This window comes from Borostomias antarcticus (assembly GCF_949987555.1).
Source record: "Borostomias antarcticus genome assembly, chromosome: 15".
Lineage (NCBI taxonomy): Eukaryota > Metazoa > Chordata > Actinopteri > Stomiiformes > Stomiidae > Borostomias > Borostomias antarcticus.
Genome location: NC_140248.1, coordinates 7,723,403 through 7,751,219, shown reverse-complemented (window position 1 = coordinate 7,751,219; position 27,817 = coordinate 7,723,403). Strand labels below are relative to the sequence as shown.

Genomic DNA, 27,817 nt, shown 5'->3' with positions numbered 1-27,817 from the left:
TGTGTAAAACCATTTAGGACAGCATAAACATGTAATTCAAAACAACACACGACAGAGACCACAGCACAGGCGGTTCTGGGAAAGAGCGTGCCTCCTCAGTGTCACACGGCGGCAGGGATGATGATGATGATGTGTGTGTGTTGTGTATGCTCCTGAGGGTGTGTGACGGTGCGGTCACATGATGTGCGTGACCCGTGCGGTCGTGGCTCATCCACCTGGAGCAGCGCGTAACAGCGGTGGAGGCTGGGGTCAGAGGGCAGGGGTCACCGTTAGGCCTACAGCCCTTGATTAATCCCTTCTTATAGCTGTCAGAGCCTCTGACACACACACACACGCACACACACACACACGCATGCGTACACGTTTACAAAGAGGCAGAAATGATTGCCTCTTCAGGGCATCACCACAGTGCAGAAGCAGCAAATCTTCTGTTACGTTGGATATGGGGCAAACAACCTATAGAGGAAAAACAGCAACACTGCGCCATCGGAAAAATGCCTCAGTCTCAGCAGATTCCCGTCACGTAATTCCCGGCAGCAACATCCCAATGGGTATTACGTAACACCACAACAATACCGATTTTTTTCTTCAAGGATAGCTGTCACACTGCTAACGGTCAGGTGCAGAGCGGGGGAGGAGTGACTGACTAATGGGATGTGGGCGTGGAACACCGACGGACCCCTCAGGGCACGACGCACGCCCCCACCCGCCATTACCCTCTCAGTCTGCCTTGTATTTCACAGCGTCTTGTCATTCGCTTCTTCCATCTGGATATAGCTCGCTTTCTGCATATACCCGCTTGTTCTGTGCCGGCGTGCGCGGTGGCGTTGTTGCTAGGACAGTTTCCTGTTTCTGGGACAACGGCCCCTGCTCGGCGTGAGGAGATGTCCGTGACATTTTGCAGGAGCTTCTTTCGCTTCTTTCGCTTCTTTCGCTTTCACAGCACGTCTCAGAATAATGGCGGCTCCTTGAGAGCTGAACGAAAAGTTCAATTTCAGATAAAACCTGCCTCCCACTCTCCCTCTCCCCCAAACTCCTTCACTTCCTCTCCCCCCACCCCCCCCCCCCCCCCCACCCCGCCACAATCTTTCTCTCCACACTGCATACACACTGATCTGGAATCCCCTCTGTGTACTCATATTTACCCCTCTGCAGTTACCCCTGTCCAACCATCTGTCCATCCATCCATCCATCCATCCATCCATCCATCCATCCATCCATCCATCCATCCATCCAACCAACTATCCATCCATCCATCCATCCATCCATCCATCCATCCTCCATTCATTCATTCATTCATTCATTCATTCATTCATTCATTCATTCATTCATCCATCCATCCATCCATCCATCCATCCATCCATCCATCCATTCATCCATCCATCCATCCAATTGTCCATCCCTAGATTAAGGTCCCCGGATACTGTATCATTAGCAATGATAATAATTATCGTTATCACTAGATGAACCTCCATGTCTGGACAGATGGTGTGGAGAGCGTGTGGAGGGAATGAGAGAGGAGGACAGAGGCAGAGACATGTGAATAGCTCTCAAGGGCGAAGCTGTTTTACTACGTTATGTACCCTAGCATCACTAAAGGATATGACTGTGAGAACATTTCTAAAGCTGTGTCCTCATAGATGGATATATATATATATATATATATATATATATATATATATAGACCACCTGCTAAATCAGTTGGTGCAGAGAAGGGAGGGCCCCAGCTAGCCTTCCTGCCTCTGCCCACTGTAAAACAAACGAACAGAGGCCAGAGGTTACAGCCCACATGTCACGCTGTGTGAATAGTAGGCTGTTGTCATTTCTAATATAAGCTCTACTGTATTGTCACTCATTCTGGCGCCATATCTGGACTCTGTACAGAGAACTGCCGTGGTTTTAAAAGCCTCTCATCTTATGTCACTGCGCTTGCTAACCCTGATTATAACAGCGACGGGGACAGATTTATCAACCTGCCGTGTTGCTGAGTCGGCAGTTTAAGGGCGGAAGGAGAACATCTCTTTTTCCCAGAGGAAACTTTTTGTTCCATGATGTGACTCAAAGTAAAAGTGGTTTTCTAAGGCGTGATGACAGATTAATCCTCCGATCTGACTGTGTTCTTTGATAACAACCTATGCGCCGGACAGCTGTGACTTTTTCCCCCTGTCCCTCATCACATGGCGTCCTCCTCTGCTTCTCTCGCCAGTATTACTGGGTGTTCGTCCTGTCCAGGGGCCTGGTGGGGATCGGGGAGTCCAGCTACTCTTCCATCAGCCCCACCATCATCGGAGACCTCTTCACTAACAACAGCCGGACCATGATGCTCTCTGTCTTCTACCTGGCCATCCCCCTGGGAAGGTGAGTGGGAGACCCCTCCTGCGACAGTAGCCCCCCAGAGACCAGCCTCACACAGAGGTAGAGGTAGAGAGATGAGTCTCTGAGGAGATAGAGGTAGAGAGATGAGTCTGAGGAGATAGAGATAGAGAGATGAGTCTGAGGAGATAGGGGTAGAGAGATGAGTCTCTGAGGAGATAGAGGTAGAGAGATGAGTCTCTGAGGAGATAGAGGTAGAGAGATGAGTCTGAGGAGATAGAGATAGAGAGATGAGTCTGAGGAGATAGAGATAGAGAGATGAGTCTGAGGAGATAGGGGTAGAGAGATGAGTCTGAGGAGATAGAGGCAGAGAGATGAGTCTGAGGAGATAGAGGTAGAGAGATGAGTCTGAGGAGATAGAGGTAGAGAGATGAGTCTCGGAGGAGATAGAGATAGAAAGATGAGTCTGAGGAGATAGAGGTAGAGAGATGAGTCTGAGGAGATAGAGGTAGAGAGATGAGTCTGAGGAGATAGAGATCAGTGGTGATACGATTTTCCAATAGGCTGGTCGCACATTTTTCTCTCAGCTACATTTGAATCACACATATGCAAAAGCTAGACTATCTGATAATAACACTGGGTGGTTTTGAGACATTCAGGACAAAGGAGGGGAGAGGAAGTCAATAGAGATAAGAGAATCGAACTGACAGTTTATCAGTAGAATCGTCCCTACATAAAGAAGGTCAGCCCTCCATCCAGACCGTCTAGGCTTTTGTGTCTCCAGCCAACCAGACAAAGAACATTGGCGCTCTGCAGAACTAAAGGAGAGATTAGGAAATAGCTTGGAGATGCTCTCGGGACAGTGATTGGCTGTTCTTTTTTTTTGGGGGGGGGGGTGGAGGATGGGGGGTATTAAGAGCAAAGCTGTGGCCTTTCAGCTCATTCAATTGGGAAGGGAGTGGAGGAAGAACCCAAACAAAACGATGTGATAAAAGATGAATGTGTCAGGGACTGCGGTTATTTACCCACAGTGCACTGCTTCAGAGCTGCTAGCAGGGACTACCAAAATGAAAAACATATAAAGGAATCTGATAGAATGTGTGTGTGTGCTTTTAATATGCCTCTATTTCATTCAAAGTCTTTACTATAAAAGTGACTAGGCTACTTTATCATGAATATGACATGCACAGTATGTAATATCTGTTTGAGATTTTAAGTTTATCATACATACATACATACATACATACATACATACATACATACATACATACATAAATACATACATACATACATACATACATACATACATACATACATACATACATACATACATACATACATACATACATACATACATACATACATACATACATACATACATACATACTGCATGTTACATCTTAGGCCTCTGTTTTAATGGTAGCCTGCCCATGTCGCTGCAAATGTATACAGACAGAAAACAAAAGACAGAGAGACAAGGCAATGTAATACTAATAAGGCTGTTGTGATGATTATCCCACAATGACAATGTTGAGGAAAAGACTGGAAATCAGCTGTTCTCTACTAATGTAGCAGCTTGAAAAGACAACAAAGAAAGGTCAGCAACAGCCCCTTTTGAGGGGTGTAATCCAATACCAGTATGCATTTGTATGTAGTCCAGTAATAGTGTTGAAGACAGACTGAATGCAGTGGGAGATATGAGCAGGAAAGGCTTACCGAACACTCGGAGGTATTCTGGTATGCTGAGGCACACAGAGTTTGGGACTGAGCGCCCGGCGACAGGAACAATAGGAGGTGACAGACTGGGCCTCAGTAAAGTGTCGCCAAACATCCTAGAACCTCTACTGCTTGTTTATCTCTATCGAGGTTGTTGTGACCGTTTCCAGGAAGTGACCTCAGGAATGAAAGAGGAAATGGGCTCCCCCTTTTCAAGTTTTCCCTAATCTGTAATGGACGGGGTCTCATTAGTCCCCGGGGCTGCTTGCCCTGTTGTTCATGTCTCAGTTTTAGTGGTGGTGTTGAACTTTCCAAACACTCCCTGAGTGGACTCAGATAAGGTTAGCTGTTTGTCTCTTGGTGGAAATATTATATGCTGTCTGAATCTGTTTTACTGTTATTTTTGGAGCACTAATCGGTTTAGCACAACAATGTGGGCAGTTTCCCTCGTTTGTGTGCGTGTGAGTGTGTGTGTGTGTGTGTGTGTGCGTGTGTGTGTGTGTGTGCAGGTATGTGTGTGCGTGTGTGTGTGTGTATGTGTGAACGAGTGTGTGTGTATGTTTAAACCAGTTAGAGGTCCCATGGCCTTTGGCAGCCTATGTTGATAAGAAGCCATTGTAAGGCTGGCTGCTCCAGACCATCAATCTATTGCTCCAATCTGTTATTCTAACAGTCAACAGTCTCCTGGCCCTGGGTCCTGTACCTGCCCTGCAAAGTCAGGCTGGCCCAAGGATGTCTGGGAAACCAGGAAGTGTTTTTCACTTGGAATATTAAGAAACGCCCAAGTGAAGGAGGTTGATAGAACATGACAGTTTATATTCACCGGTTTTATGGGAGTAGGAGTAGGTCTAGACTAATCTCATACTTCAGCGAGTCAGTAACGCCCGGGCTGTTTTGCCAGCAAGTGTTGCTTGTGTCGACTAAAGTCAATATCAGGTCACAACAAAAAGGTCCTGCTAGGAGCCCCCACAGAATAGCAGCTCATCAAGGAGGAGATTACTTTTTATTAGAGAGGAGGTGACGGTTGCATAACATGCTGATTGGCTATCAACCTGGGCCCCGACCCTATAGACGGTGTTATAATGTAATCTTCTCCACATCTGAAAATGTCAATCAGAGGCCCTCTGTCCCTCATTGATTCAGTTCCCTATCCAAACCCTCTCTGCCCTTTAGATGCAGTGATGCTATCTGATATTGAAGCTTAGCTTGAGATAGAAGGGATCTGGGATAATCTCATCTGGTCTGGGACTGGGCTCATTTCAACCTTCAAACATTTTGGCTATGCTCCTGCTATGGACAGGCAAAAACATTCTGCTGGCATCAAATCACAGCCATTATGGTACTATTGACCTGTACCATCGGACCTCCATCTTAAGCTCGTCCCTCTTGGAAAATGCTTAGAATAGTGGTGATATTAGACACAGATACCAGGCTCAGGACTGCTCTAATCCAGGACCATGGGAGGACAGACACATGACTGAATGAGTGAAAACCTGTCGTTGGCCCTGTCTGTCTGTCTGTCTGTCTGTCTGTCTGTTTGCCTGTCTGTCTGTCTGTCTGTCTGTCTGTTTGCCTGCCTGTCTGTCTGTCTGTCTGTCTGTCTGTCTGTCTGTCTGTCTCTCTGTTTGCCTGTCTGTCTGTCTGTCTGTCTGTCTGTCCCAGATCCTGGGGGATTTGCTGCCCGATGGCCAGACAGTCCTGTTAACACATGGTCCTCTGGGCTCAGGAACTGTCAGTCAGCACCATTACAATGCTTAGTTACAACCCCCCCCCCCCCCCCCAAACACACACACACATACACAGACCAACAAAGCAAGTGACCGGTGCTTTGATCAGTTACAGAACCATATCCCCTCCACACGAAGCCCTCCGAGCGCTCTCATCAAGCCCGTTATCAGATAGGAAACAGGACATGGACTGACCGGTAGAGGCTGAGAGGCTGAGAGGCTGAGAGGCTGAGAGGCTGAGTCTGGACAGGAGATTATCTCTGTTTACTGGCCAGCGGCCCAGGGGGAGATTATTCATCCATTATGAGTTTACCCTGAGTGTGCCCAGCAGTACGCGCGCCCTGCCCTGCACCCAGTCTGCGTCTCATGCGGAGGACATCCATTCTGATGTCTCAGAGCGGGGGACATCCATTCTGATGTCTCAGAGCGGAGGACATCCATTCTGATGTCTCAGAGCGGAGGGGTCCTCAGGGAACCGGCAGGGTGATGTCCTTCTGCTCACACAGCCCAGTGAGGCCCAGGTCCAGCCCAGTGAGGCCCAGGTCCAGCCCAGCGAGGCCCAGGTCCAGCCCAGCGAGGCCCAGGTCCAGCCTAGCCAGGCCCAGGTCCAGCCCAGAGAGGCCCAGTGAGGCTCAGGTCCAGCCCAGTGAGGCCCAGGTCCAGCCCAGCAAGGCTCAGGTCCAGCCCAGTGAGGCCCAGGTCCAGCCCAGCAAGGCCCAGGTCCAGCCCAGTGAGGCCCAGGTCCAGCCTAGCCAGGCCCAGGTCCAGCCCAGCGAGGCCCAGGTCCAGCCCAGCGAGGCCCAGGTCCAGCCCAGCGAGGCTCAGGTCCAGCCCAGCGAGGCCCAGGTCCAGCCCAGAGAGGCCCAGGTCCAGCCCAGAGAGGCCCAGGTCCAGCCCAGTGAGGCCCAGGTCCAGCCCAGAGAGGCCCAGGTCCAGGTCCAGCCCAGTGAGGCCCAGGTCCAGCCCAGAGAGGCCCAGGTCCAGACCAGCAAGGCTCAGGTCCAGCCCAGCGAGGCCCAGGTCCAGCCCAGAGAGGCCCAGGTCCAGCCCAGCGAGGCTCAGGTCCAGCCCAGCGAGGCCCAGGTCCAGCCCAGAGAGGCTCAGGTCCAGAGAGGCCCAGGTCCAGCCCAGAGAGGCTCAGGTCCAGAGAGGCCCAGGTCCAGCCCAGAGAGGCCCAGGTCCAGCCCAGCGAGGCTCAGGTCCAGCCCAGTGAGGCCCAGGTCCAGCCTAGTGAGACCCAGGTCCAGCCCAGAGAGGCCCAGGTCCAGCCCAGTGAGGCCCAGGTCCAGCCCAGAGAGGCCCAGGTCCAGGTCCAGCCCAGTGAGGCCCAGGTCCAGCCCAGTGAGGCCCAGGTCCAGCCCAGAGAGGCCCAGGTCCAGGTCCAGCCCAGAGAGGCCCAGGTCCAGCCCAGTGAGGCCCAGGTCCAGCCCGTGTGTGTGTGTGGACTGTTCTTAATACCACCAGCAAGGCAGGGTTTTATTTATGAGACGCATCGTATAATACAAGGTCATTCTGAACAATTAAAATTTAACAAGCAACAGCTACATAGTAGGCAGGCTTTAGTTTTTACAATTGCATGACAGTTTTAACATTACCATGACAGAGCTCTCTGGCTTCACGTGTAGCTGAAACAAACAAGAGAGGGAAAAAAGACACAATTGGAGGAAACGAGTGGTTAAAAACGGTGTGAGTGAAAAAGAAATCAAAAGTTGATAGTAGCTTGATTTGCTTGTTTGCATGTACATGTTTTGTCTAACTCGTCCTCTCCTCTCTCTCTCTCTCTCTCTCTTTCTCTCTCTTTCTCTCTCTTTCTCCCTCTCTCTCTCCCTCTCTCTCTCTCTCTCTCTCTCTCTCTTCCTGCAGTGGGTTGGGCTACATCCTGGGCTCCAGTGCCAAGGAGGCTGCTGGGGATTGGCACTGGGCACTGAGGGTAAGAGCATCATCATATCCATCATCATCCTCGCTCGCAAAAGCATTCGACAATGATGAAGAGCTCTATATCTCACAGCACCACGCCGTACCGGGTCTAGACTGTAGAACCAGGCCAGAGCAGCTCAGCGGAGCGGGCTGAACGCGGAGCGCCGGAAGAAGGTCGACTCAGTTAAAAGATGATACTAGCGCCTGACGTCTCTGCTCATTTCCCATTAGCCTTTGCTCCCCGGGGGGTCCTCCCCACCGGTGCCATATCAAATCTCAGCTGTAATGAAATAACAAGGTCTGTCTCTTCTCTTCTTGCCTGTAGTCTCTCACGGCTGCCTGTGTGGGGTGGGCAGGTGGGAGGGGGGTCTGTTGGCCCGACACAAGAGACTATTGTTCCACATATTTGGCCAGCCATATAACCAGCAGAGCTCCAAGAACATCTAACTGGATCTCTTTTAATCAAAAGCTGATTTAAATCCTACGGTGCGATTCATCCGGGGAAATTAGTCGGAATTATGTTGCTTAATAAGCCATTTTGTGAGAAATAACCCTCTCTTTTAGACTGTGCCAAGTGCCAATACATGCATATTCATGGAGACATGCAGTATTTATGCAAGTAGATAAATCACACCTGTCAAGGCACTTTTTTTTTTTATTGCTGCTTGCATTTAAACACCAGGACTCCCGTCCTATAAACATTTAACAGGGAGATAGCAGAGTTAACAGATCCAGAGGCCAAACCAGTAACTACAGGAGGCCTGGAGCCAGTGAAAGTCCTGAAATGACAGTTCCTCACATTAACATTTTAAGTGTGGCCATTTTACCTGCCACTGAAAGTACTCATAATGATCTCAATGGTATTAGGAACCTTTACGGGGGGACATTAAACATTCTTGCAGAACACCAACTTATAAAACCGCTCATGACCTGACAGGTCTATTGCCCTGAGGAAACGGGATGCCCATTCTTTTTTCTTTCTTTTTTTTGGGGGGTGGGGGGGGTTGGGCGTTGGTTGCAGGTCTGAAAAACAAAGTGTGGTGCAGTTAGTTCCACGGTCAGCGTCACACTGACCCTCTAATAAAACACTCCCCTAGCAGGGCCAGGCCAATTAATCACCACGATGGCGCGGGAGGGGGAAAAAAACAACAAACACATGAAAAGGCCTTTTCTAGCCGGCGATATCCTGCTTTGAGGAAAAAACACTTTATGTTACGTATTTTCCGTTTGTTTTCACATCCCCAGAGGTGCTCTGTCTGCAGGTTGGCCTTCTTTTCTTATCCCAGGATGGAGGGGTGGATGGAGGAATGGAGGAAGGGGAGGAGGGATGGAGAGAGGGAGGGAGGGAGGGAGGGAGGGAGGGAGGGAGGGAGGGAGGGAGGAGGGAGGGAGGGAGGGAGGGAGGGAGGGGCGTTGTTGGACAGCTAACCATCACACTCTGAGGAGAAAGACCTAATGGAACATTGACCTATGACCTCTCAGTTACAGTCCTCTGGCAGCGACAGGGTCAGGGTCAGGGGTCAAGCAGACTTACAGGCCCTGGCCTTCGTCTTGTTGAATAATCACGCAATAAGACGAGCAGGAGGGGCCAAACAAGTGTTTTGGAGGTCCTGTGTCTCTGTTGAGTGGAGTGGGGGTGCGGCAGAGGGGCTTGTGTTTACTAGTGAACGTCTGACGTCACAGAGTACCAGCAGCACCGACCTCTGCCATGAAATTATACCGTCTGTCAGAGAACAGGGAATAAACACACATTCTTAGTCATACACTCTGACGCACACACACACACACAGTACACACACACACACACACACACACACACACACACACACATATGCACACAGTACACACACACACACACACACACACACAGACAGTACAAACACGCGCACACGCATGCACACGCACACACAAACAGACCAAGCTGTGAATTAGTCGACTGGTTATGAATATAGATGTGCTTCTACAAGCCATAAAAAATATTGCGGTGGATTTCATCTGACAGACTCAATTGCTTTTGCTTTCATGAGCGGTGCGTATTCTTGCTCCGTGGGCAAGCTACTGTATAATAAACAGCTCCCCCATCTTACAGTAATACACACACACACACACACAAACAAACAGAGAGTCATGCTTGATCTACTGAAACGCAAGCGTGGGCACATGCATGACTGTGTTTGTGTGTGTGTGGTGTGTGTGCGCACACTCACAGTCCATGCTCACTGCAGTAGTCTCACGTAAGAAGATGAAGGAGAGACTAGCAGACGGGCAGTGAGACTCCGTGCTGCAGTGATACGTCTCACACACAGAACTGAACTCCCAAAGAGGAGGAACTCATAATGAGGTCTACACTCGGCACACACACACACACCCACACACGCACACACACACACATCAAAATGGCTTGCATGGCTTTTATCTGCATTGTTCACCCTTCCCCTCTAGGCAGAGTAACCTTGATCCAGCAGTCCTGCGTCTTCTGGGTAGAATGTCTCTGTGTGACACGGCTCCTAACTGTGTCTCTGTCCTGTGGACAGGTGTCTCCGGCGCTGGGCATGACGGCCGGGACTCTGATCCTGTTCTTTGTGCCCGAGCCCAAGAGAGGCAGCGCAGACCAGCTGGGAGGACGCATCAAAACCCGCACCTCCTGGCTCTGTGACATGAAGGCTCTGGCCAAGAAGTAAGAACTCGACTCATCCGGCCCGGCTACCGTGTGTGCGTGTGTGTGTGTGTGTGCGTGTGTGTGTGCGGGCGCGTGTTTGCGTGAGGATAGAGAGAGACGGCAACACAAGCGTGAGTCATGTGTCACAGATCAGGAATGCGTTTCTCACGGCTGTTGCGTTTCCTCTGTCCAGCCGTAGCTACGTGTTCTCCTCCCTGGCAACGGCGGCCGTGTCCTTCGCCACGGGTGCGTTCGGCATGTGGATCCCCCTCTACCTGTTCAGGGCCCAGGTGGTGCAGAAGACGGCGGAGGTCTGCACTAAAGAGATCTGCAGCAGCAAGGACAGGTCAGAGGCTGACCGCCGGCCGCGAACGCAACACAGGAAGCCCGTGTTGAACTGAGCTGAACTGAACGGACATCTCTCCTCTAATCTCCTCTAGTCTGATCTTCGGGGCGATCACCTGTGTGACAGGGCTGCTGGGCGTGGTCATCGGGGCGGTCACCACCCGCCTGTGTCGCCAAAAGACGGAGAGGGCCGACCCGCTGGTGTGCGCCGTCAGCATGCTGGGCTCGGCCATCTTCATCTGCCTCATCTTCGTCGTGGCCAAGAAGAGCATTGTCGGAGCCTATGTGAGTGGAGTTGGCACCTTATTATCCCATAGCGGGTATGATCCCCCCCACGCTCTCTGTGTCGGTCGCCAGGCTAGCCTTTAGCTGACAGAAATATGCCGCTTCCCTACGGACGCCTCATCAAACATTTAGGGCAAACCTGCTCATTACCTGTAAAAGCTGACTCCAGTCGGGCATGTCGCCCGGACTATGAATCCTCATGGGTCCTCATAAAACAGAGCCTCTCCACAATAGTCTGTAAATAATGAATATTCTCTGGAATGATGACTGGGTCGTTCTCAGAAAGCAGCCATGTCTGCTGTGGCACCAGGATTTACACTGTGACCAAAAGGAAAGAGGCCCAGTGGAAAGCCCAGGGCGTTTTAACTGTCACGTAAACCAGGAAAGGGTGCAGCTTTAACAATTGCTGCCCCACAGTTGTAGAACAATGTGCCGTGGCATTTTTGAGTCACCAAGCAAACATTTTACACCCTTATCAGGGACAAAGGAGTAGGAACTCGACTTTCAACAACTCAAGCAATAATATCGGAAAGATGGAGAATAATTCCCATAAACAGTCTGGTTTGCGATAAACAGTGCTCCTATGACCCTGGGCGCCCGTGGAAAGTGTGGTGTCCTGTGGGAGTGGACGCCTCAAGCAAAGTCAGAACAGGGCATGTCTAGAAGCTGTAGAGGAGAAGGCAGGTTTAGAAAGAGTAGTAGGATTTTGACTTTTGGTTTTAGTGTTAAATAAAGCCTTTTATGAGTGGTGTGGGGTTTATAGGTGTGTGACAAAGAGCGGTTTCTCTGGCCCTGCTGCGCTTGGCTGCTCAAGCGTCTCCTGTTTTTTGTCTGTGGGTTGAGAGGGAGCAGTGGTGGTTCCAAGTATAGTCTGTATCTCCTTCAACTACACATCTCCTTGGAAAGTTCCAAGTTGTGACAAAAAAGCTGTTTTAATTTCACGAAGTGCCTTCAGATTCAGATGATAAATGATGTTATTGCAGCCATCATGGTTTGACCTTTTCACCCTGGTCCATATATTCTGGCTTCTACTGTATATAGATATCCTGTAACTTTACCACAGCCACAACACGATGCAGCTGAACAACTCTCGTTTCATGGTTAAGCATTGACAGATGTGCTGTTAAGGACGGTGACACCAGGGGCCAGGCCACCACGTCTGGCCTGATTTGGACTCCGACAGCTGTTGTCTCGCGAGCCGACGGCTGATCTTAGCCGGGTTTGGGTTCTCCTTCCCACGAGGCCATGTGTCACGGTCACGGTGTCTGACTAGCAGCTTAGAGGCAGCACCAGGGTGTCAGTCAGCCCCTGGCCCGGCTTTGGCTCGCATGTGCCTGCCAGGCTGGCACTGGGGTCATTCCCTCTCAATATTACACAGACCCTGTCCAAACCAGCCACCGGATTCCATCGCAACCAAATCCCTCCAGATCCATTTACTGAAAATGTTTGTGTCGCCACATATCTACACCAGCTGTTTCAGGGCTTGTTTTGGGTAGGGATGTCAAAAGACTATGTACACACGCGCTCCTTCATGCCATTGAAGTCAGCTCCTCCATGTCATTCAATATGTGTATTAGTAATTTGCCAATACAAGCAAAGAACCTGGAATGAAGTGAATGGTGGTTAATTTGTGGTATCCTTGTTAAGTTGAGCTGTTGTTGATAGAGCAGTCGTGTGAACATTTATGCACACTTGAGAAATATAGTATATCAGCTTACTTACAGACTAGAGAAAAGTATTTCTCTAACTGGTTCTGGGTTTCTGCTCAAAGGTCAAACACTCACTTCAACAGGCTCAGAATGAAGCCCTACATCCTTGTATAATGTGACCACAGCATAATACCATGTTTCCAAACCACAGCAACTGAAGCATTTTTATTCACTAGTGGATTCCCACAGACAGTAACAATATCTGCAAAACAAACCTTTGGACTGAGACTCGCTGGTGTATTGCCAAGTAGGTCAAGGGTAAATATCAGACAGTCATAATTAGTTAATTAATGACATATTTATCTTCCTGTCTCTCTATAGATCTGTATCTTCATTGGTGAAACGCTGCTGTTTCTCAATTGGGCCATCACGGCGGACATTTTAATGGTACGTACTGGGAACCTATACTTATCCACTGAGCCACTGGAAACTTCTACAGCACACTGTAACAAAGGCAGCCGTCCCCTTGCATGCAGCTTCTTATTTAGAGTTATGAAATGCCCGACTGTAGCAGGACTTTGTATGGGATGGGTGGGGCCCATAATTATCCTCCTTAACCAGGCTTGATGCGTACACCACTCATGGAAATAAAACAGGAGAGTCCCTTTTCAAAGAGCCAAGAGGCCGTGTTTTTAGGGCCCAAAGAAAGCAGGGGTGAAGCTCTGGCCCTGCTGAGCCAAATGAGAAAGAACAAGCACCAGCCGGCTCCTTAATCTGCCATTTAGAATGGAGCCGCGGCCGAGTTAAGGGGAGGGAGAGCCGGCCACAGAGACCCAGGCGGTCTCTGTCGGATGAGAGATACCGTTAGCTCTGCCGCCCCTGTACTGACATTTTAACTGCAGCTGACAGGGTGAGAGCTCTCTAGCGATGAGGCGTAGGGAGTAAACCTACATAAATGAAGAAACCTGAATACGCTGCTGTATTATGGATGGATGCATCTTTCCACCGCTTAACTCCCTCTCTCTCCCTTTCTCACTCTCTCTCCTGTATGTTCTCACTCCGCCTATCTCTCTCTCTCTCCGTCTCTCTGTCCCTCTCTGTCTCTCTCTCTCTCCGTCTCTCTGTCTCTCTCTCTGTCTCTCTCTCTCTCCGTCTCTCTCTATCTCTGTCTCTCTCTCTCTCCGTCTATCTGTCTCTCTCTCTGTCTCTCTCTCTCTCCGTCTCTCTGTCTCTCTCTCTGTCTCTCTCTCTCTCCGTCTCTCTCTCTCTCTCTCTATCTCTGTCTCTCTCTCTCTCCGTCTCTCTGTCTCCGTCTCTCTGTCTCTCTCTCTCTCTATCTCTGTCTCTCTCTATCTCCGTCTCTCTGTCTCTCTCTATCTCTGTCTCTGTCTCTGTCTCTCTCTCTCTCTCTCTGCAGTATGTCGTCATCCCCACGAGGAGAGCCACTGCGGTCGCCTTCCAGAGCTTCACCTCCCATCTGCTGGGGGACGCTGGGAGCCCCTACCTGATTGGCCTGGTAAGACCAGCCTGGGGACCCACAGTTGGCCGTGTATCAGGGGGTGCTAGATGTCCTGACTAAGATGAGACTAAGTCCACCTGACGGTCCACTGTGTTGATGCATACCTGGTTAGGTGGAGGTCAGAAGAACAGAAGAGCTGATCTTAGACAGTGGTGTGAATGGAGATTGCCGGTGGAAACCCTAGGGGTCCGAGACCCCCGCCCTGCAGGACTCTTTACCACATTCAGAATGATTCATTCACCCATAGAGACAAAATGCATTTATGAACTGAACATGTCTTAGTTTCCAGTTGATCTACTGATCAGTTCAACGATTCATACAAGTTGATGCTGATGTCAGCTAGGGCTGCACAATGAATCGAAATCGCGATTATGACCTCCACGATTAACTAATCGCAAAAGGCCGCAATTAATGTGATTAATAATTTTGCTTTGAATTAAGTGTGCTAGGACTACACGGACGAATCATAGGCGCTTATGCTGTCTGACCAATCACATGCGTTCCCGCTGAGTGTGCTGTGCGTAGCAATTTCAGTACCCGCAGCCGTGAGTAGTGAAAAAAATAGCGAAAACGAGGTCAGTGAGTTAGTAGCAAGAAAGGGATCAATGTCCGTGATTTGGGAGCATTTTGGTTATTATATTTAATATTATATATAATCGCAATTATTAATCGCAATTAGCATTTTGAAGCAAATAATCGCAATTATTATCTTTTGTCATAATCGTGCAGCCGTAATGTCAGCCCACTTTCCAGTAACGCCAGTCCCTAGAGAGCTGTGTTAGTGCAAGACTTGTCCAGGTCAGGGTACTTACTGGCAGAGAAGGACGCTCAAGGCCATACGCTTTCTCTAAGTGTTCCCCCTGGCCTCCTAAACCCCTTTATGGCGTCCTTGCAGAGACAATAGCTGAGCTCCCACCTTCCAGGAAGCCACGCCACTCTGTCATTCTGGGGAAATACAACATTCCCTACCTTTGACTGCATAATGGCATGCTTCTCATTCCTGAGAGAAAGTATGAACATTTTCCAAGTTAAACAGTAACCCTGAGGAAGTGCCCGTTCACATGCTGTTGGCGAGCTACTGTATCGTGCTGCTCTCTCTCTCTTTCTTTTTCTCTCTCTGTCTCTCTGTCTCTCTATCTCTTTCTTTATCTCTCTCTTTCTTCATCTCTCTCTCTTGCTCTCTCTCTCTCTCTCTCTCTCACTCACACCAACACACACTTATGCACACATCTTCTGTATACTGTACACACACACACACACACACACACACACACGTGGTCGTAGACACACATTGACCCACAGTAATGAGCTGCCGGTGGGGGGTAATAGGGTTACGTATCTGGTCTGAGTATGTGGGCTTGAACGAACTTACACAATATGCGCTTCGCTTCAAAAACCTGCGGTTGTTAATGTTTGATAGAGTGTGTGCTTTAGTTTCTGCTAATGGTTAAGATAAATGTCACATTTCTAAGCTTGTTCTGCTTTGGTGAGCTGTAGTGTTAGATGTTTACATCACGTTTCATTGCAATGTCCCCTCCGGGCAGTAGAGGCGATGCCAGCAGAGAGAGTGGAAGTCGGTCATTGATTAGAGGATCAACCTTGGGGTCAGGAACCACAGAGGTCAGGAACCACAGGGCTCTGGAACCACAGGGGTCTGGAACCACAGGGGTCTGGTAGGAGAGTGAGGCATGTAGCATTATGTTCTCTAATCTGGAACATGAAACTAGTGTTTGAAAAAATACTCTGGGCCGCCCCCAAACAATGATAAGTATTTCAAAAGGGCAAACCAAAATAACACAGAGACTGTGCCCAAAGCCTCGATCAGACAAAATAAATACTGTGTTGTTTTGACTCATGGGATCACACCCTGTCCACATCTTCCTTGTGGACTTCACACTACCCGGAGAGCCACGCCCCAGTAGGTGAGCGTGACAGGCCTCGCAAAGCTTTCACATATGATCTAGAGCAGGCATTCCCAAACTGTGCGGCGGGCCTCCCCTGGGGGGCCCCAAATAAATTCAGGGGAGGCGCGGAGTGATGGTTAGAAGAAAAAAAAGGGAAAACATGTTTTTTATTTTTGAAATGTCTATGGTTTTTATGAATGAAACATGATGTTAAAGGTCAAAAGATCAAAATAAATAATTGGCGAGATGTATACTAAATTTGTGGATAGTGCAGAGAGAGTCTCCCCCCGCAGGCATGAATGTATTGTGCGAAAACGTCATAACGTTAACTAGCAGCAGGTGCCACCGAGCTAACCTTATTGGCTAGCTAACGCTGCCTTGCAAAATAGACAAATTTGGGGGGTTGGTGGGGCACGGGTGTGTCACTGTTTTCAGAGGGGAGGCCCACATTGATGGAGTTTGGGAATCCATGATCTAGAGGATGAGGCAGCGTACAGCGCCGGTCACTTGTCACATTCCAACCGACCGCCTCCGTGAGCAGCCTCAGGCTGCAGGTGTCGCACCGGAGGCTACAACCTCCTGACCGGACCCAGAATGCACTGCGTGCGTCACTGGCGACCGCTGGCTTTCTCGCTGGAGGTTTAGCGGGCCGGTGCGATGGGCTCGCCGTGACGCCGTCTACCCATAGCCCCCCCCCCCCCCGCTCCTCCTCCCCCCCGCGGCCTCCGAGGAATGAACACAGTCTGCGGGCCAGAAGCCACGGGAAAACAGACAGCAGCCCATCGCTTAGCAACCGTGGAGTAAAAGCCTTGCGCTGCCGAGTTTTGAGTTTTTCAAGCGCACGTGCCTCAGCTCTGAAAATTAGACCTTCATAAGAGGTTCTTAGGAACACTCACCAGATTGTGAAGCACTCATGGTGTGTGGCCTTGTTCTGTATATTTAGATAGCCGGGTGTAGAAATGAGCCACGCAACCACTGGAGGAGCAGCCAGGTTGCCCCTGTGCCAGCACGTAGACCAGAGCTGGTAGGTGGAACCCGTGTTCTCAGCGAGAGCCATAATAAACAAGTTTGTAGAGATCCACATGACCGGTGTGACTGGGATACAGCCAGAGCCGGGGTGGGTGGCGCTGGACTGTCAGGAACAATCGCCCTCCAATCCACCCGAAGAAATGCACCCGCTGAAAGGTTGTTAGACATGCGCCGGCGGCTACGTATTTATAGCCTAAAGATTTGGTCATCAGCAGTGTTTAAGTGGGAATGGTAGCTAATGTTGTGTGGCAGAGTACCTGACTGACTAATCTTTGTGGGGATTTCGTGATCACACACACACACACACACACACACACACACACACACGCACATTTGGAAACACACCCCACCAGTACACGCTCACAGACACGCACACACATGCACACATCCACACTTTCTCCTACTCTTTCTACCTGTGGTAACTCTCTCTCTTTATCTCTCTCTCTCTCTCTCTCTCACGCACACACACACACACACACACACACACACACACACACACACACACACACACATACACTCAACTCACTCCATTACACACCCACACTCTTGTCAGCACTTCTGCACCTCTCAGGGGGATAGTCTCACTATGCTGACGCTAACAGATAATCAATGCGCTTCACTTAGGGTGACCTATGCATCCCTGGACACAGAGACAGAGAGAGAGACACAGACAGACAGACAGACAGACAGACAGACTGACACAGAGAGAGAGAGACAGAGAGAGGTGGAGGGGGGGGGGGGGGGGTTGGGGGTGTCGCAGTCAGAGCCTGTCAGTCTCTGAGTACCTCAACACAACAGCAATCTACTGGAGGAAATAATCAGCAGCCTCTTGCCTGTCCATTTCTACCAGTCTCTCTCTCTCTCTCTCTCTCTCTCGTCAGTAGTGAGGGTTCTTCTCCACAGAGCAGTGAGGAGCAGTGAGAGAAGTGCCCGTGTCAGCGCTTCAGATAGCCAGCCTACTACATCGCCCAGCTGTTTCCTTAGCGCCTCGCGTGACGGACCAGGGGGAGCCCTGCTCCAGTGTTACTCTAACCTTCGACGAAATTACACACTATGCCGTGTGGAAGCTCACTTTCAAAATGTGTGTGCGTGGGTGTGTGTGTTTCTGTGCAGAGTCTGCGTCTTGACTGTTTCATAAGAGGCATTTCTGTGTTTGTTGAAATATTCATCTGCTAAGTGTGCTGAGTGTGTTACTTTTCATTATTGATGATGATCTATGTGGAGAGGATCACCTCTAGCTCTCGTTTGTGTATCCATAGCAGAAGCCGTGCGTGTCTTTTTCTACTGAACTAGACCCTCTTTGTCTGGTCTGTTAGGAGAACTTTACATAAGACTCAAACAAGGCATTTGTCAAGTCGCACACAACAATATCAGTGACCGTCAGTGAATTAATTCAATATCATAGTTATAGCCATGAACATACAGTATTGAGCATATCTCTCTAATCATATACTTGTGTGTGTGTGTGTGTGTGTGTGTGTGTGTGTGTGTGTGTGTGTGTGTGTGTGTGTGTGTGTGTGTGTGCATGCGTGTCCAGATTTCAGACGGGCTCCAGCAGAGCTACGCTACATCCGTCCTGTGGCAGTTCCTCAGTTTGGGCTACGCCCTCATGCTCTGTCCGTTCGTCATCGTGCTGGGGGGCATGTTCTTCCTGGCTACCGCGTTGTTCTTCCTGGACGACCGGGACAAGGCGGAGAAACAGTGAGTAACCCCACCGTGCCCTACATAGACAAGCTGTCTAACGCTGCCCTTTTGGGCGCCACTTGCATTCTGTATTTGATATGACAAGACGTGGTTTATTGCCGTGGGGATGAGAAGTTGTTCATGCTTGACAAACAGCCACTTAACACATTACACGCTAGCTGCATGGTTTTACAGAGAGGAGTAAACAGGGGAAGGAGCCAGAAAGGTCGGATAGTCAACGATGTTTCGGGCGATCTCTTCGATGACAGTGACAGCGAGGCAGCTGTTGTTAGCTGGGAGGGAGAGGGCACTGAAGCACGTCACCTTAATCCCGCCGGAGGTCAGAGGATGGAACAGTAACACGCTAGCATCTCCGAAGGTTCCCTCAGAAAGGCCGCGCGGCCGACTTCGACCAGCTCAAAGATTTCCCGGAGCTGACACAAGCCGTTCCAGCAAGCCATCACATGAAGTGCTTACAGTACACAGTCTTTGATGAGCTAGCGCCCCACATGCATTCACACCAAAACATTCCCTTAAGCTCTTTTTAAAACTCCAAAAACATAGCCCGAGTGCACATTAGCATATATCGCCATAAAAGGCGAAGACAAACACACTCATCCACTGTCCTACGGTTACATTTTTTATGGAGTCCACTTCCTTGGCGCCTCGCCTCTCACAAATGACTTCTTTCCTGTAGGAGTCGGGGGACATTTTTAGGCAGAGTGACGGTGTGACGCCTGACATCCGCCCCCCCCCCCGCGGGCCCTGTCACCGGCCGTTCCCACCGCGCGCCACCGGCTCTCTGTAGAGGCGAGGGACAGCGCCGGGGCCCTTGAGCTAGCATGAGTAAACATTAGCCGCAGCGGTCGGCGGTTCCAGTCCGGCCGCCGGTAGTGAGCAGGAACGTGGTGGTTCTGGGAATTGCCCGGGGAGGAGGAAGAGAGGGTTGTGCTGCAAACAGTGATAAAGAGTCACACTCTGACTTGGTGCCAACTGAAACCACAGTATTAGCCTATTGTGGGCGGGTGGCGTAAGATCACACCAGCTATATCTGACCACACTCTCACTGCACGCGGCCCAGGGCAGAGCAGATAGAAGACAGGGTTAGGAGGCAGCTTCCTGGAACATGGCTCACTTTTAGGAGTTACATTAGAACATTTCCCAATAAGCCAGTATTGAGGGGGTTGGGGGGTAATTTTATACACTAATGAGTTGGATGCTGCCCATGTCCAGGTCTATTTACAGCACACTCTCCCACATCGCAGCCCTCTCCAAGTGTATTCGCTTACAACAAGCTTCTCTGAGGCGTCTCCCTACAGAGCAGAGCTGGGCTAGTACTGTGCCAATGCAGAAGTGTGAAAACAGCAGCATGAAAGTAGGGTTATGCCACAAACCAAAGTTATTCATAGCAGACGTTCACACTCAAATTCCCCCCGATTCCTCCCGGCTTGACAGAAGCAGAAGCACTAGGATTCTGTCCTTAGATATTCAGGGCTATAAATAAAACCAGGGAAGCAGAAAGAGCTACTCACTGGAGCGCTCCTGTCTATTTCTAGCCTTGAAGTTGTCGTGTTATTTCTAGGCTGCTGGCTGTTTTGGGCTGAGAGGATGCCATTAATAGTTCAGATGCGTCCACAGAGATATACACACAGACACACACACACACAGACACACCACACACACACACACACACACACACACATCACGCACTTACACTCAGACATATATTTCTCATCTGCTGGGCATACAGTAGACCGGGACCAGCCTGCACAGCCAGCGCTCCCTGGGAGAACGGTACGGTCCAGACCGGGCCAGCCTGCCTCACTAGTACGGTCCAGACCAGGCCAGCCTGCCTCACTAGTACGGTCCAGACCGGGCCAGCCTGCCTCACTAGTACGGTCCAGACCGGGCCAGCCTGACTCACTAGTACGGTCCAGACCGGGCCAGCCCCTCTCACTAGTACGGTCCAGACCGGGCCAGGCTGACTCACTAGTACGGTCCAGACTGGGCCAGCCTGACTCACTAGTACGGTCCAGACCGGGCCAGCCCCTCTCACTAGTACGGGCCAGACCGGGCCAGCCTGACTCACTAGTACGGTCCAGACCGGGCCAGCCCCTCTCACTAGTACGGTCCAGACCGGGCCAGCCTGACTCACTAGTACGGTCCAGACCAGGCCAGGCTGACTCACTAGTACGGTCCAGACCGGGCCAGCCTGACTCACTAGTACGGTCCAGACCGCGTCAGGCTGACTCACTAGTACGGTCCAGACCGGGCCAGCCTGACTCACTAGTACGGTCCAGACCAGGCCAGGCTGACTCACTAGTACGGTCCAGACCGGGCCAGCCTGACTCACTAGTACGGTCCAGACCGGGCCAGGCTGACTCACTAGTACGGTCCAGACCGGGCCAGCCTGACTCACTAGTACGGTCCAGACCGGGCCAGGCTGACTCACTAGAGATCAGCAGCAGGGAGGCATGAGGTGTGCTGGAGAGAGGAAGATCAGCACACTGCAATAAGACACTGAAGATGTAGAGGGAGGAAAGAAAGGAAGAAAGAAAGGAAGAAAGAAAGAAAGAAAGAAAGAAAGAAAGAAAGAAAGGAAGGAAGGAAAGAAGGAAGGAAGGAAGGAAAGAAAGAAAGAAAGAAAGAAAGAAAGAAAGAAAGAAAGAAAGAAAGAAAGAAAGAAAGAAAGAAGGAGAAAGAAAGAAAGAAAGCTCCATAGTTCACATTAGCTGTATTCCTTCACCACTGAACGCCCCCACACATATGCACACATTCACTTGGCGAGCGCTTGTTGGCCTGATTCTGTGGGTTAAGATGCTGTGGATGTGTGTGTGGATTGTTCCTAACCTGGCTCCATCTGTTCCCTTCCCAGGCTGAGCCAACTGACCAGACCGCCCTCCACAGTGAAGGTATGAACAGGTCATTTCTACTTTCTCTGTGGGCCATCAGAGCCTTTCTCAAAGTAGTCAAGTTTACTGTATTTCAAAATCACTATGGCAGTTTGAAAACTCGCTTTCATTTTCTACATTTATAAACCCTTAAGAAAATGCCTCAATGCTCTCCCAAACATCTCAAATGATTAAATATTTAATCTCAAATTACCTTTACCTTTAATATCCAATAGCATTGTAAATATTAGAAACCTATTAGAAAGACATACAAAAACACATTGTCCTCATTTTAAAGGCCATGACATCACTGTTGGAAGGGATACAGTACATGTGATATCATGTTATTGATCTAAGGTGTACTTCCTGGTGTTATTGTGTTTATGTGCTGCCAGGTCATTCAGGGTGTACCTGGCACCTCGTCAGGGTCTGGCTGCCCTCCTTCCCATCACGCTCTCACACACACACACACGCACGCACGCACACGCACGCACACACACGCACGCACGCACGCACGCACGCACGCAGGCACACACGCACACACGCACACACGCACGCACGCACGCACACACACACACACACACACACATACACACACGCAAACACACACACGCACGCACGCACGCACACATACACACACACACGCACGCATGCACGCACACACACACACACACACACAGCTCAGCTCCACTCCAGGCCACAGATTATCAGAAGAAAGAGTACCCGTCTTTGAGGAAAGGGCCAGTCCGTGCCACACCGGCCAAACTCCCCACAGCAGGACAATGGAGAGCCAGGGACACGCAGCCAAAAACAACAAGATTAGACCCCGACCCACTGATTGCAGGAGCTAAAGAGTTCGTTTCATGTTATCGTGTTTAGACATGGGGTCAAGAATGCATTCATCTTTTTGTACCCCTATTGACTTTTTCTTTCGCTTACTTGAGCTTGTGATATATCATCCCAAAACCTGGAATGGGCCCACTACTGTAGTAGATTTTCAGCTCCTTCACAGGAATAGAATTAAAACACCATTTCGATGTGTTCCAGTATAAAACTGTATGGTTTACTTGTCATATGTAACGTGATATGGGTACTAGGTACAGTACAATGAAATGCTCACATCATTGTGTGGGGCTATACAAATAGCACTTATTGTAAATGTCATGAGTGAAGTAGTCTCACTCAACGGATATAGGTTTTGCGGATAAGCCTTATCTTTCGTTTATCACTGACCAATCAGTGGTGCCGTTTCATGTGGTCGGCCAATCCAGTGAAACAACAACAGCCAGTAGCAACCGTTCCACCAAAGACGATTGTGATTGGTTTGAAGAGATACAATGGTTTTTTCCCCCTTATCCCTGAACGGTAATGAGTCCAGCCAGACCTTTTTCTCCGGCGCAGCAGCGTAAACGAAGTGTGGAGATGTAGGTCTGGCTATGCGCGACGATGAGTGAAGTGACAAGAGACTAACTGGGTTTAATTGGGAAATGATATAAGCATTGGGCGGGCGATGCCGGCAGTGACAGGGTGACATTATTGTGCGGCGCGCGGTGACATGGAAAGCGACCGCGTGGCAGCCACGGGGGAACGCGCTCCGGTCCGCGAGTCACGCTCTGCTTCGGCGCCGAAAGCCTCGGGTTTTCGCCGGCTCAGTCGCAACACCCCCTCGCGCGGGCTAAAGCAATTTGCCTCTGCTGTTTGACTGACTAATCACTGTAAAAGAGCAGCTCTTAAAGCTGGATAAGAACAGAGTTTACGGCGCCGTCGGTCTCGGCTGTTCACTCCTGCTCGGCGGGCGGACGCTGACGCCACTACGGGAGAAATCAATCATCTGTCTGTCTCTTTGCCGACGGGGTCGTCAGCAGCGGCCTTGGGAGGGCGGAGCCAAGCGCAGGAGTACGCGCTCCGGGTGCACTAGCAGCTACACCCGGGTCGATACCGGAACACACCGGTCTGGTATTAGAGATTGACCGGGTCCAAAGCAGCCGACAGGGAACCTGAGTCCAGGGAGAAGGGATGTTCTGTATGCATAGGGTGAACAGAGGGAGGGAGAGGAGGAGAGAGAGAGGGAGAGGAGGAGAGGAAGAGAGGGAGAGGAGGAGAGGGAGAGGGAGAGGAAGAGGAGGGGAGGGAGAGGACGAGGAGGGGAGGGAGAGGAGGAGAGGAAGAGGAGGAGAGGGAGAGAGGGAGAGGGGGAGGGAGAGGACGAGGAGGGGAGGGAGAGGACGAGGAGGAGAGGGAGAGGAAGAAGAGGAGAGGGAGAGAAGGAGAGGGAGAGGAGGAGAGCTGCAGGGATGGGCTGATGGAGGGAGGCTGTAATCGCTTAAGCCTTAATGCATCATGGGCCATTAATCTCTGCTGATGCAGTCCTAGATGGATATGCTGGGATCTAATTAAGTTTCCCTGCGGGGGGGCGAAGCTCCCCCAGTCGGGCGCAGAGGGCGGAGTCACCCCACGGCACTTGTTAACCGAGGGAGGGCCCCAAGTTACTGTCAAACAATCACAGCAGTGAGGCTAACTTTTTTTTTTATGCATCTGGCCTCACAAATTAATTTGGGTTGAAGCATTCAGATGGTGATCAGCTGATCAGTGCTCTCCAAACCTGGCCTTATAATGCTGTTATTATAATGCTGTTATAGTTTTTCCTTTCATTCAACAAACGCTTTTTGCTGTGCTGGGCCATGGTGGGATGGGGAGGTTTATGGTCGAGGTTGGAGCTCAACATCAGACCACACCTAGTGTCCATCCAGACCCCACAGTGGACTCTGTAAGACACCAGACATGATGAGGACAGACAGGGACTTCCCTCATGGGTCCAATCCGATGCCATTCTCTTGGTCTACAGTGTGTCCTGTAACCTACACAGTCCATCAGTCCAGCTAACCTACTACAGTAGCCATTGCAGCTGAGCTGGCTGTGCAGTGTGTCTGTGTACAACCAGCCTCGTTCAGCCATGATTTGCGTCCTCCCAGCCAGCACCGCCTACAAATCACATTGATTACAGTTTTTTGGCAGCACTCAAGCTAATCAGCATGTGTCAGCACAGTCCTCCTCTTGGCTGTGGGAGTCTTGATCCAGTCTCAACCAATCAGTAGTGAGATGGGGTGACAGTGTAAAAAGGTCCGTTCTAGAACTCCTCCGCACACGCGCGATAAGAATTAGTCAGTTCTCCCTGGTAACAAAGCGTTCGATGATTCAACACCCCAACATCCGAAGACTCGCACACAAACACGCACGCACGCACGCACACACACACTCACACACACAGAAAATTAAACATCTGAAATCCCTTCATCAAGCCTTAAAACGAATTACTATTGTTTGTGCGTGTGTGTGTGTGTGTGTGTGTGTGTGTGTGTGTGTGTGTGTGCGCATGTGTGTGTGTGTCTGTCTACACACAGCCCACAGCCCAGCCTCCTGTTCTAATCCTATTGTAGCTCTATCTGCAGCAGCCGTGTACCGAAGCGCACAGGGCAGACAAATCCAGTGTAATGGCAGGTTAAACCACAACCAGCACTGGGACACACTCACATCTCTTACCTGATTAAATCTGTATTGGACATGAGCCACAACACAACAAGACCTTTAGTACACAAATCGGTGCATTTCCCCCCCTCAGTACATCTGTTGACAGGTTTAAAGGGGGAGAGGTTAGGCTGAGAGAATATTCTCATTGATTTGTGTTTTGGTGTGGTGTGTACTGCAGCAGGTCCAAACAGGGCCCCAGGGGGTGTAGAGGCAGGCGTTATCAGCCCGGTCCAGGGCCGGGCCCAGGCAGACCCAGACAGATGGCTGAACAGCGCTGGACCCCAGCGCTAATTACATGGGAACATCCTGTGGGGAAGCCAGATCCTAACCACACTCTCCATTTCTCCACTTCCTCCCTCCCTCCCTCCCTCCCTCCCTCCCTCCCTCCCTCCCTCCCTCCCTCCCTCCCTCCCTCCCTCCCTCCCTACCTCCCTCCCTTCCTTCCTTCCTTCCTCCCTCCTTCCACCTCCCACTTGTCCTTCCCTCCCCCTCAGGTCACCACGTGAGGGGCGGTCCGCGTGAGGAGCCATGGACTCCGCACGCCGAATGTGGGAGTTTGATGAAGAGCTGGAACAATTAAGAGGGCAGCTGATCCCCTTATTTACACCCGAGCCATCCACCTTTAATGTCCTCTTCCTCCTCCTCCTCCTCATCTTCATCACCCCTCCCGCTCTCCTGCTGCCCGTGGTTGTGGAGGCCATTGATAACTGGAGGGAGGGAGCGCCTTGCCCATCCCCAGATACCTCTGTCCCACAATGCAGTGCTCACAGTGCAGTATGCTGGAGCCAGCCAATCGGCAGCTGGTGGCCCCTCCACATTTGTCCAAAAGGAGCCACAGAACCATCCGGGTGCCAATGAAGCCCCTACCGGTGCCATACTACTGAATGCTGAACATGGACCTGCCCTGTCTGTCTGTCTGTCTGTCTGTCTGTCTGTCTGTCTGTCTGTCTGTCTGTCTGTCTGTCTGTCTGTCTGTCTGTTGCATTGCATGTGAATCTGCACCAAGTGCCATAGCATCATTACATTCCGTCACAGGTTCTGCACTGACTACCAACATAAACGAACAGGAAGTCACTGAAAGGCCAAAAATGTGTTTCTGATAAATGTCAGTGACTTTTACTTTCTCTGTCAACCATTCAAGTCTGGTGAGCCAGCCTTAAGACTTTGAGCTTTCACATCAAAAGTGCAAACAGGTTGTTACTTTTGACCCACAACCCTCTCCCATTTTTTCTAATGTCTTTCAGCACTTATATCAAAACAGTGCCAGTGAGTGACATCATACAGTAAGCCACGACAGGTTTCTGCACATTACTGGACTTTGTTTGTTGTGATTTTTGATTATTCTACGTGATCATGGATTAGAAACTGGAGGCCATTGCCTATAATTATTTCAGGGGGCTGGTGTTGTAGGATTAACCCAGCTGCTTGATCATCTCGACAGACAAGGAAAGGAATTCAGTCAAGTTGGTGAAGCCCTCTGCCATTGGCTCGTCTGTGGACTGTATGTTTCTTTGAAGGCCAGATCTCAGTCTGCTGGTGTTGAATTTCTGGACATCATCCGCATAGAGAGAGATCTGTGGATAGGATTCACTACTCCAGCCTGTTACAATAGCAAGCTTTGTACAGGGATCTCTTAGCCCTGCGTCTGTAGATATCACTTTCATGGACTAGAAAAAAGGACCCTTAAAAGAGTTCCAGCCTCACTCAGTCACAAGTTAATTAGTCCCGGAAATCCAACCCCCATGTAAAGGAACCCCGATCAGCCTGATCCCCGGTTCGACCGGAACGCTCCACCGGAACGTGATAAAGGAATCCTACTTACTGGAACAACATAGGAACATTTTCAAGATCACACCACCTGACCATACCACACGACTGGCATAGTGGCATTAGGAAAAAGCACTTTGCTTTCATAGGAGCCATTTCAGAACAGGATCTAAACATATACACAATGCCTTCATACCATCGTTCTATGCATCAGTTACAGGATTTGGTCTGCAGTTTATGCAGTGTGCATGAATGATGATCTTTTGGCATCCTGGTCATTAGTCATACTCTTGAAGGAAGAATACCGTCATGTACTGTATTTCCCAACAGAGATAACTTTTCTCTAACCTACAACTTTCCACCAAAGGAATGGATGATTTAATCTGAGTTAAAGAGTAGAGCACCTTGCAGACCTCGATCAGATGCATGACGCAGAGTGTTTGAATTCAGGCGAGAAAGGGGAAGGCTTTGAAAGGACCTGTGCGGTATTGGTCTGACTCATTCTAGGTGTGTGAAGTCATGAACCGTGTTCTTGTTGCCAGTTAATTCGTTTTAACGTCCTTCACGAACTGTGAAGAGCTCTCTGAATGTGACTCTGTCCAACCTCCGTGTTTACACAACATCATCTTAATGAAGCTTTTTATCTTTCTTTCATAGACTTTCTTTTTTTACAAATGAGTTTTATATTATAACTACAATAGAGATATATAGCTATATTATGCAGCAATTCTAATATATTGTAAATGATGGCTTGGATGCAATGTATTTATTTGTTTGTTATAATGAAGAAGAAACTGTAAAGGGAAATTTGATGTTAAATAATACTTTGTCTATCTTTGGGTTTAGAAAGGCACCTGTGCATATGTTCATCATATTGTATTACAA

General features: G+C 49.9%; 1 protein-coding gene across 1 annotated transcript in view; it reads left to right on the top strand.

Annotated features, from left to right (window-relative positions):
• Nucleotides 1-25,793, top strand: part of spns2 (SPNS lysolipid transporter 2, sphingosine-1-phosphate) — a gene marked incomplete at its 5' end in the record, with an annotated part of 63,991 nt that extends 38,198 nt beyond the window's left edge. Inside the window, 10 exons of the mRNA XM_084450569.1 lie at nucleotides 2,207-2,358; nucleotides 7,620-7,686; nucleotides 10,208-10,350; nucleotides 10,526-10,678; nucleotides 10,773-10,962; nucleotides 12,993-13,058; nucleotides 14,029-14,127; nucleotides 18,601-18,764; nucleotides 21,622-21,658; nucleotides 25,660-25,793. Of these exons, the coding sequence (XP_084306695.1) occupies nucleotides 2,207-2,358; nucleotides 7,620-7,686; nucleotides 10,208-10,350; nucleotides 10,526-10,678; nucleotides 10,773-10,962; nucleotides 12,993-13,058; nucleotides 14,029-14,127; nucleotides 18,601-18,764; nucleotides 21,622-21,658; nucleotides 25,660-25,671 (1,083 nt within the window). The 3' untranslated portion in view covers nucleotides 25,672-25,793. The remainder of the gene's footprint in view (nucleotides 1-2,206; nucleotides 2,359-7,619; nucleotides 7,687-10,207; nucleotides 10,351-10,525; nucleotides 10,679-10,772; nucleotides 10,963-12,992; nucleotides 13,059-14,028; nucleotides 14,128-18,600; nucleotides 18,765-21,621; nucleotides 21,659-25,659) is intronic.
• Nucleotides 25,794-27,817: the final 2,024 nt, after the last annotated feature.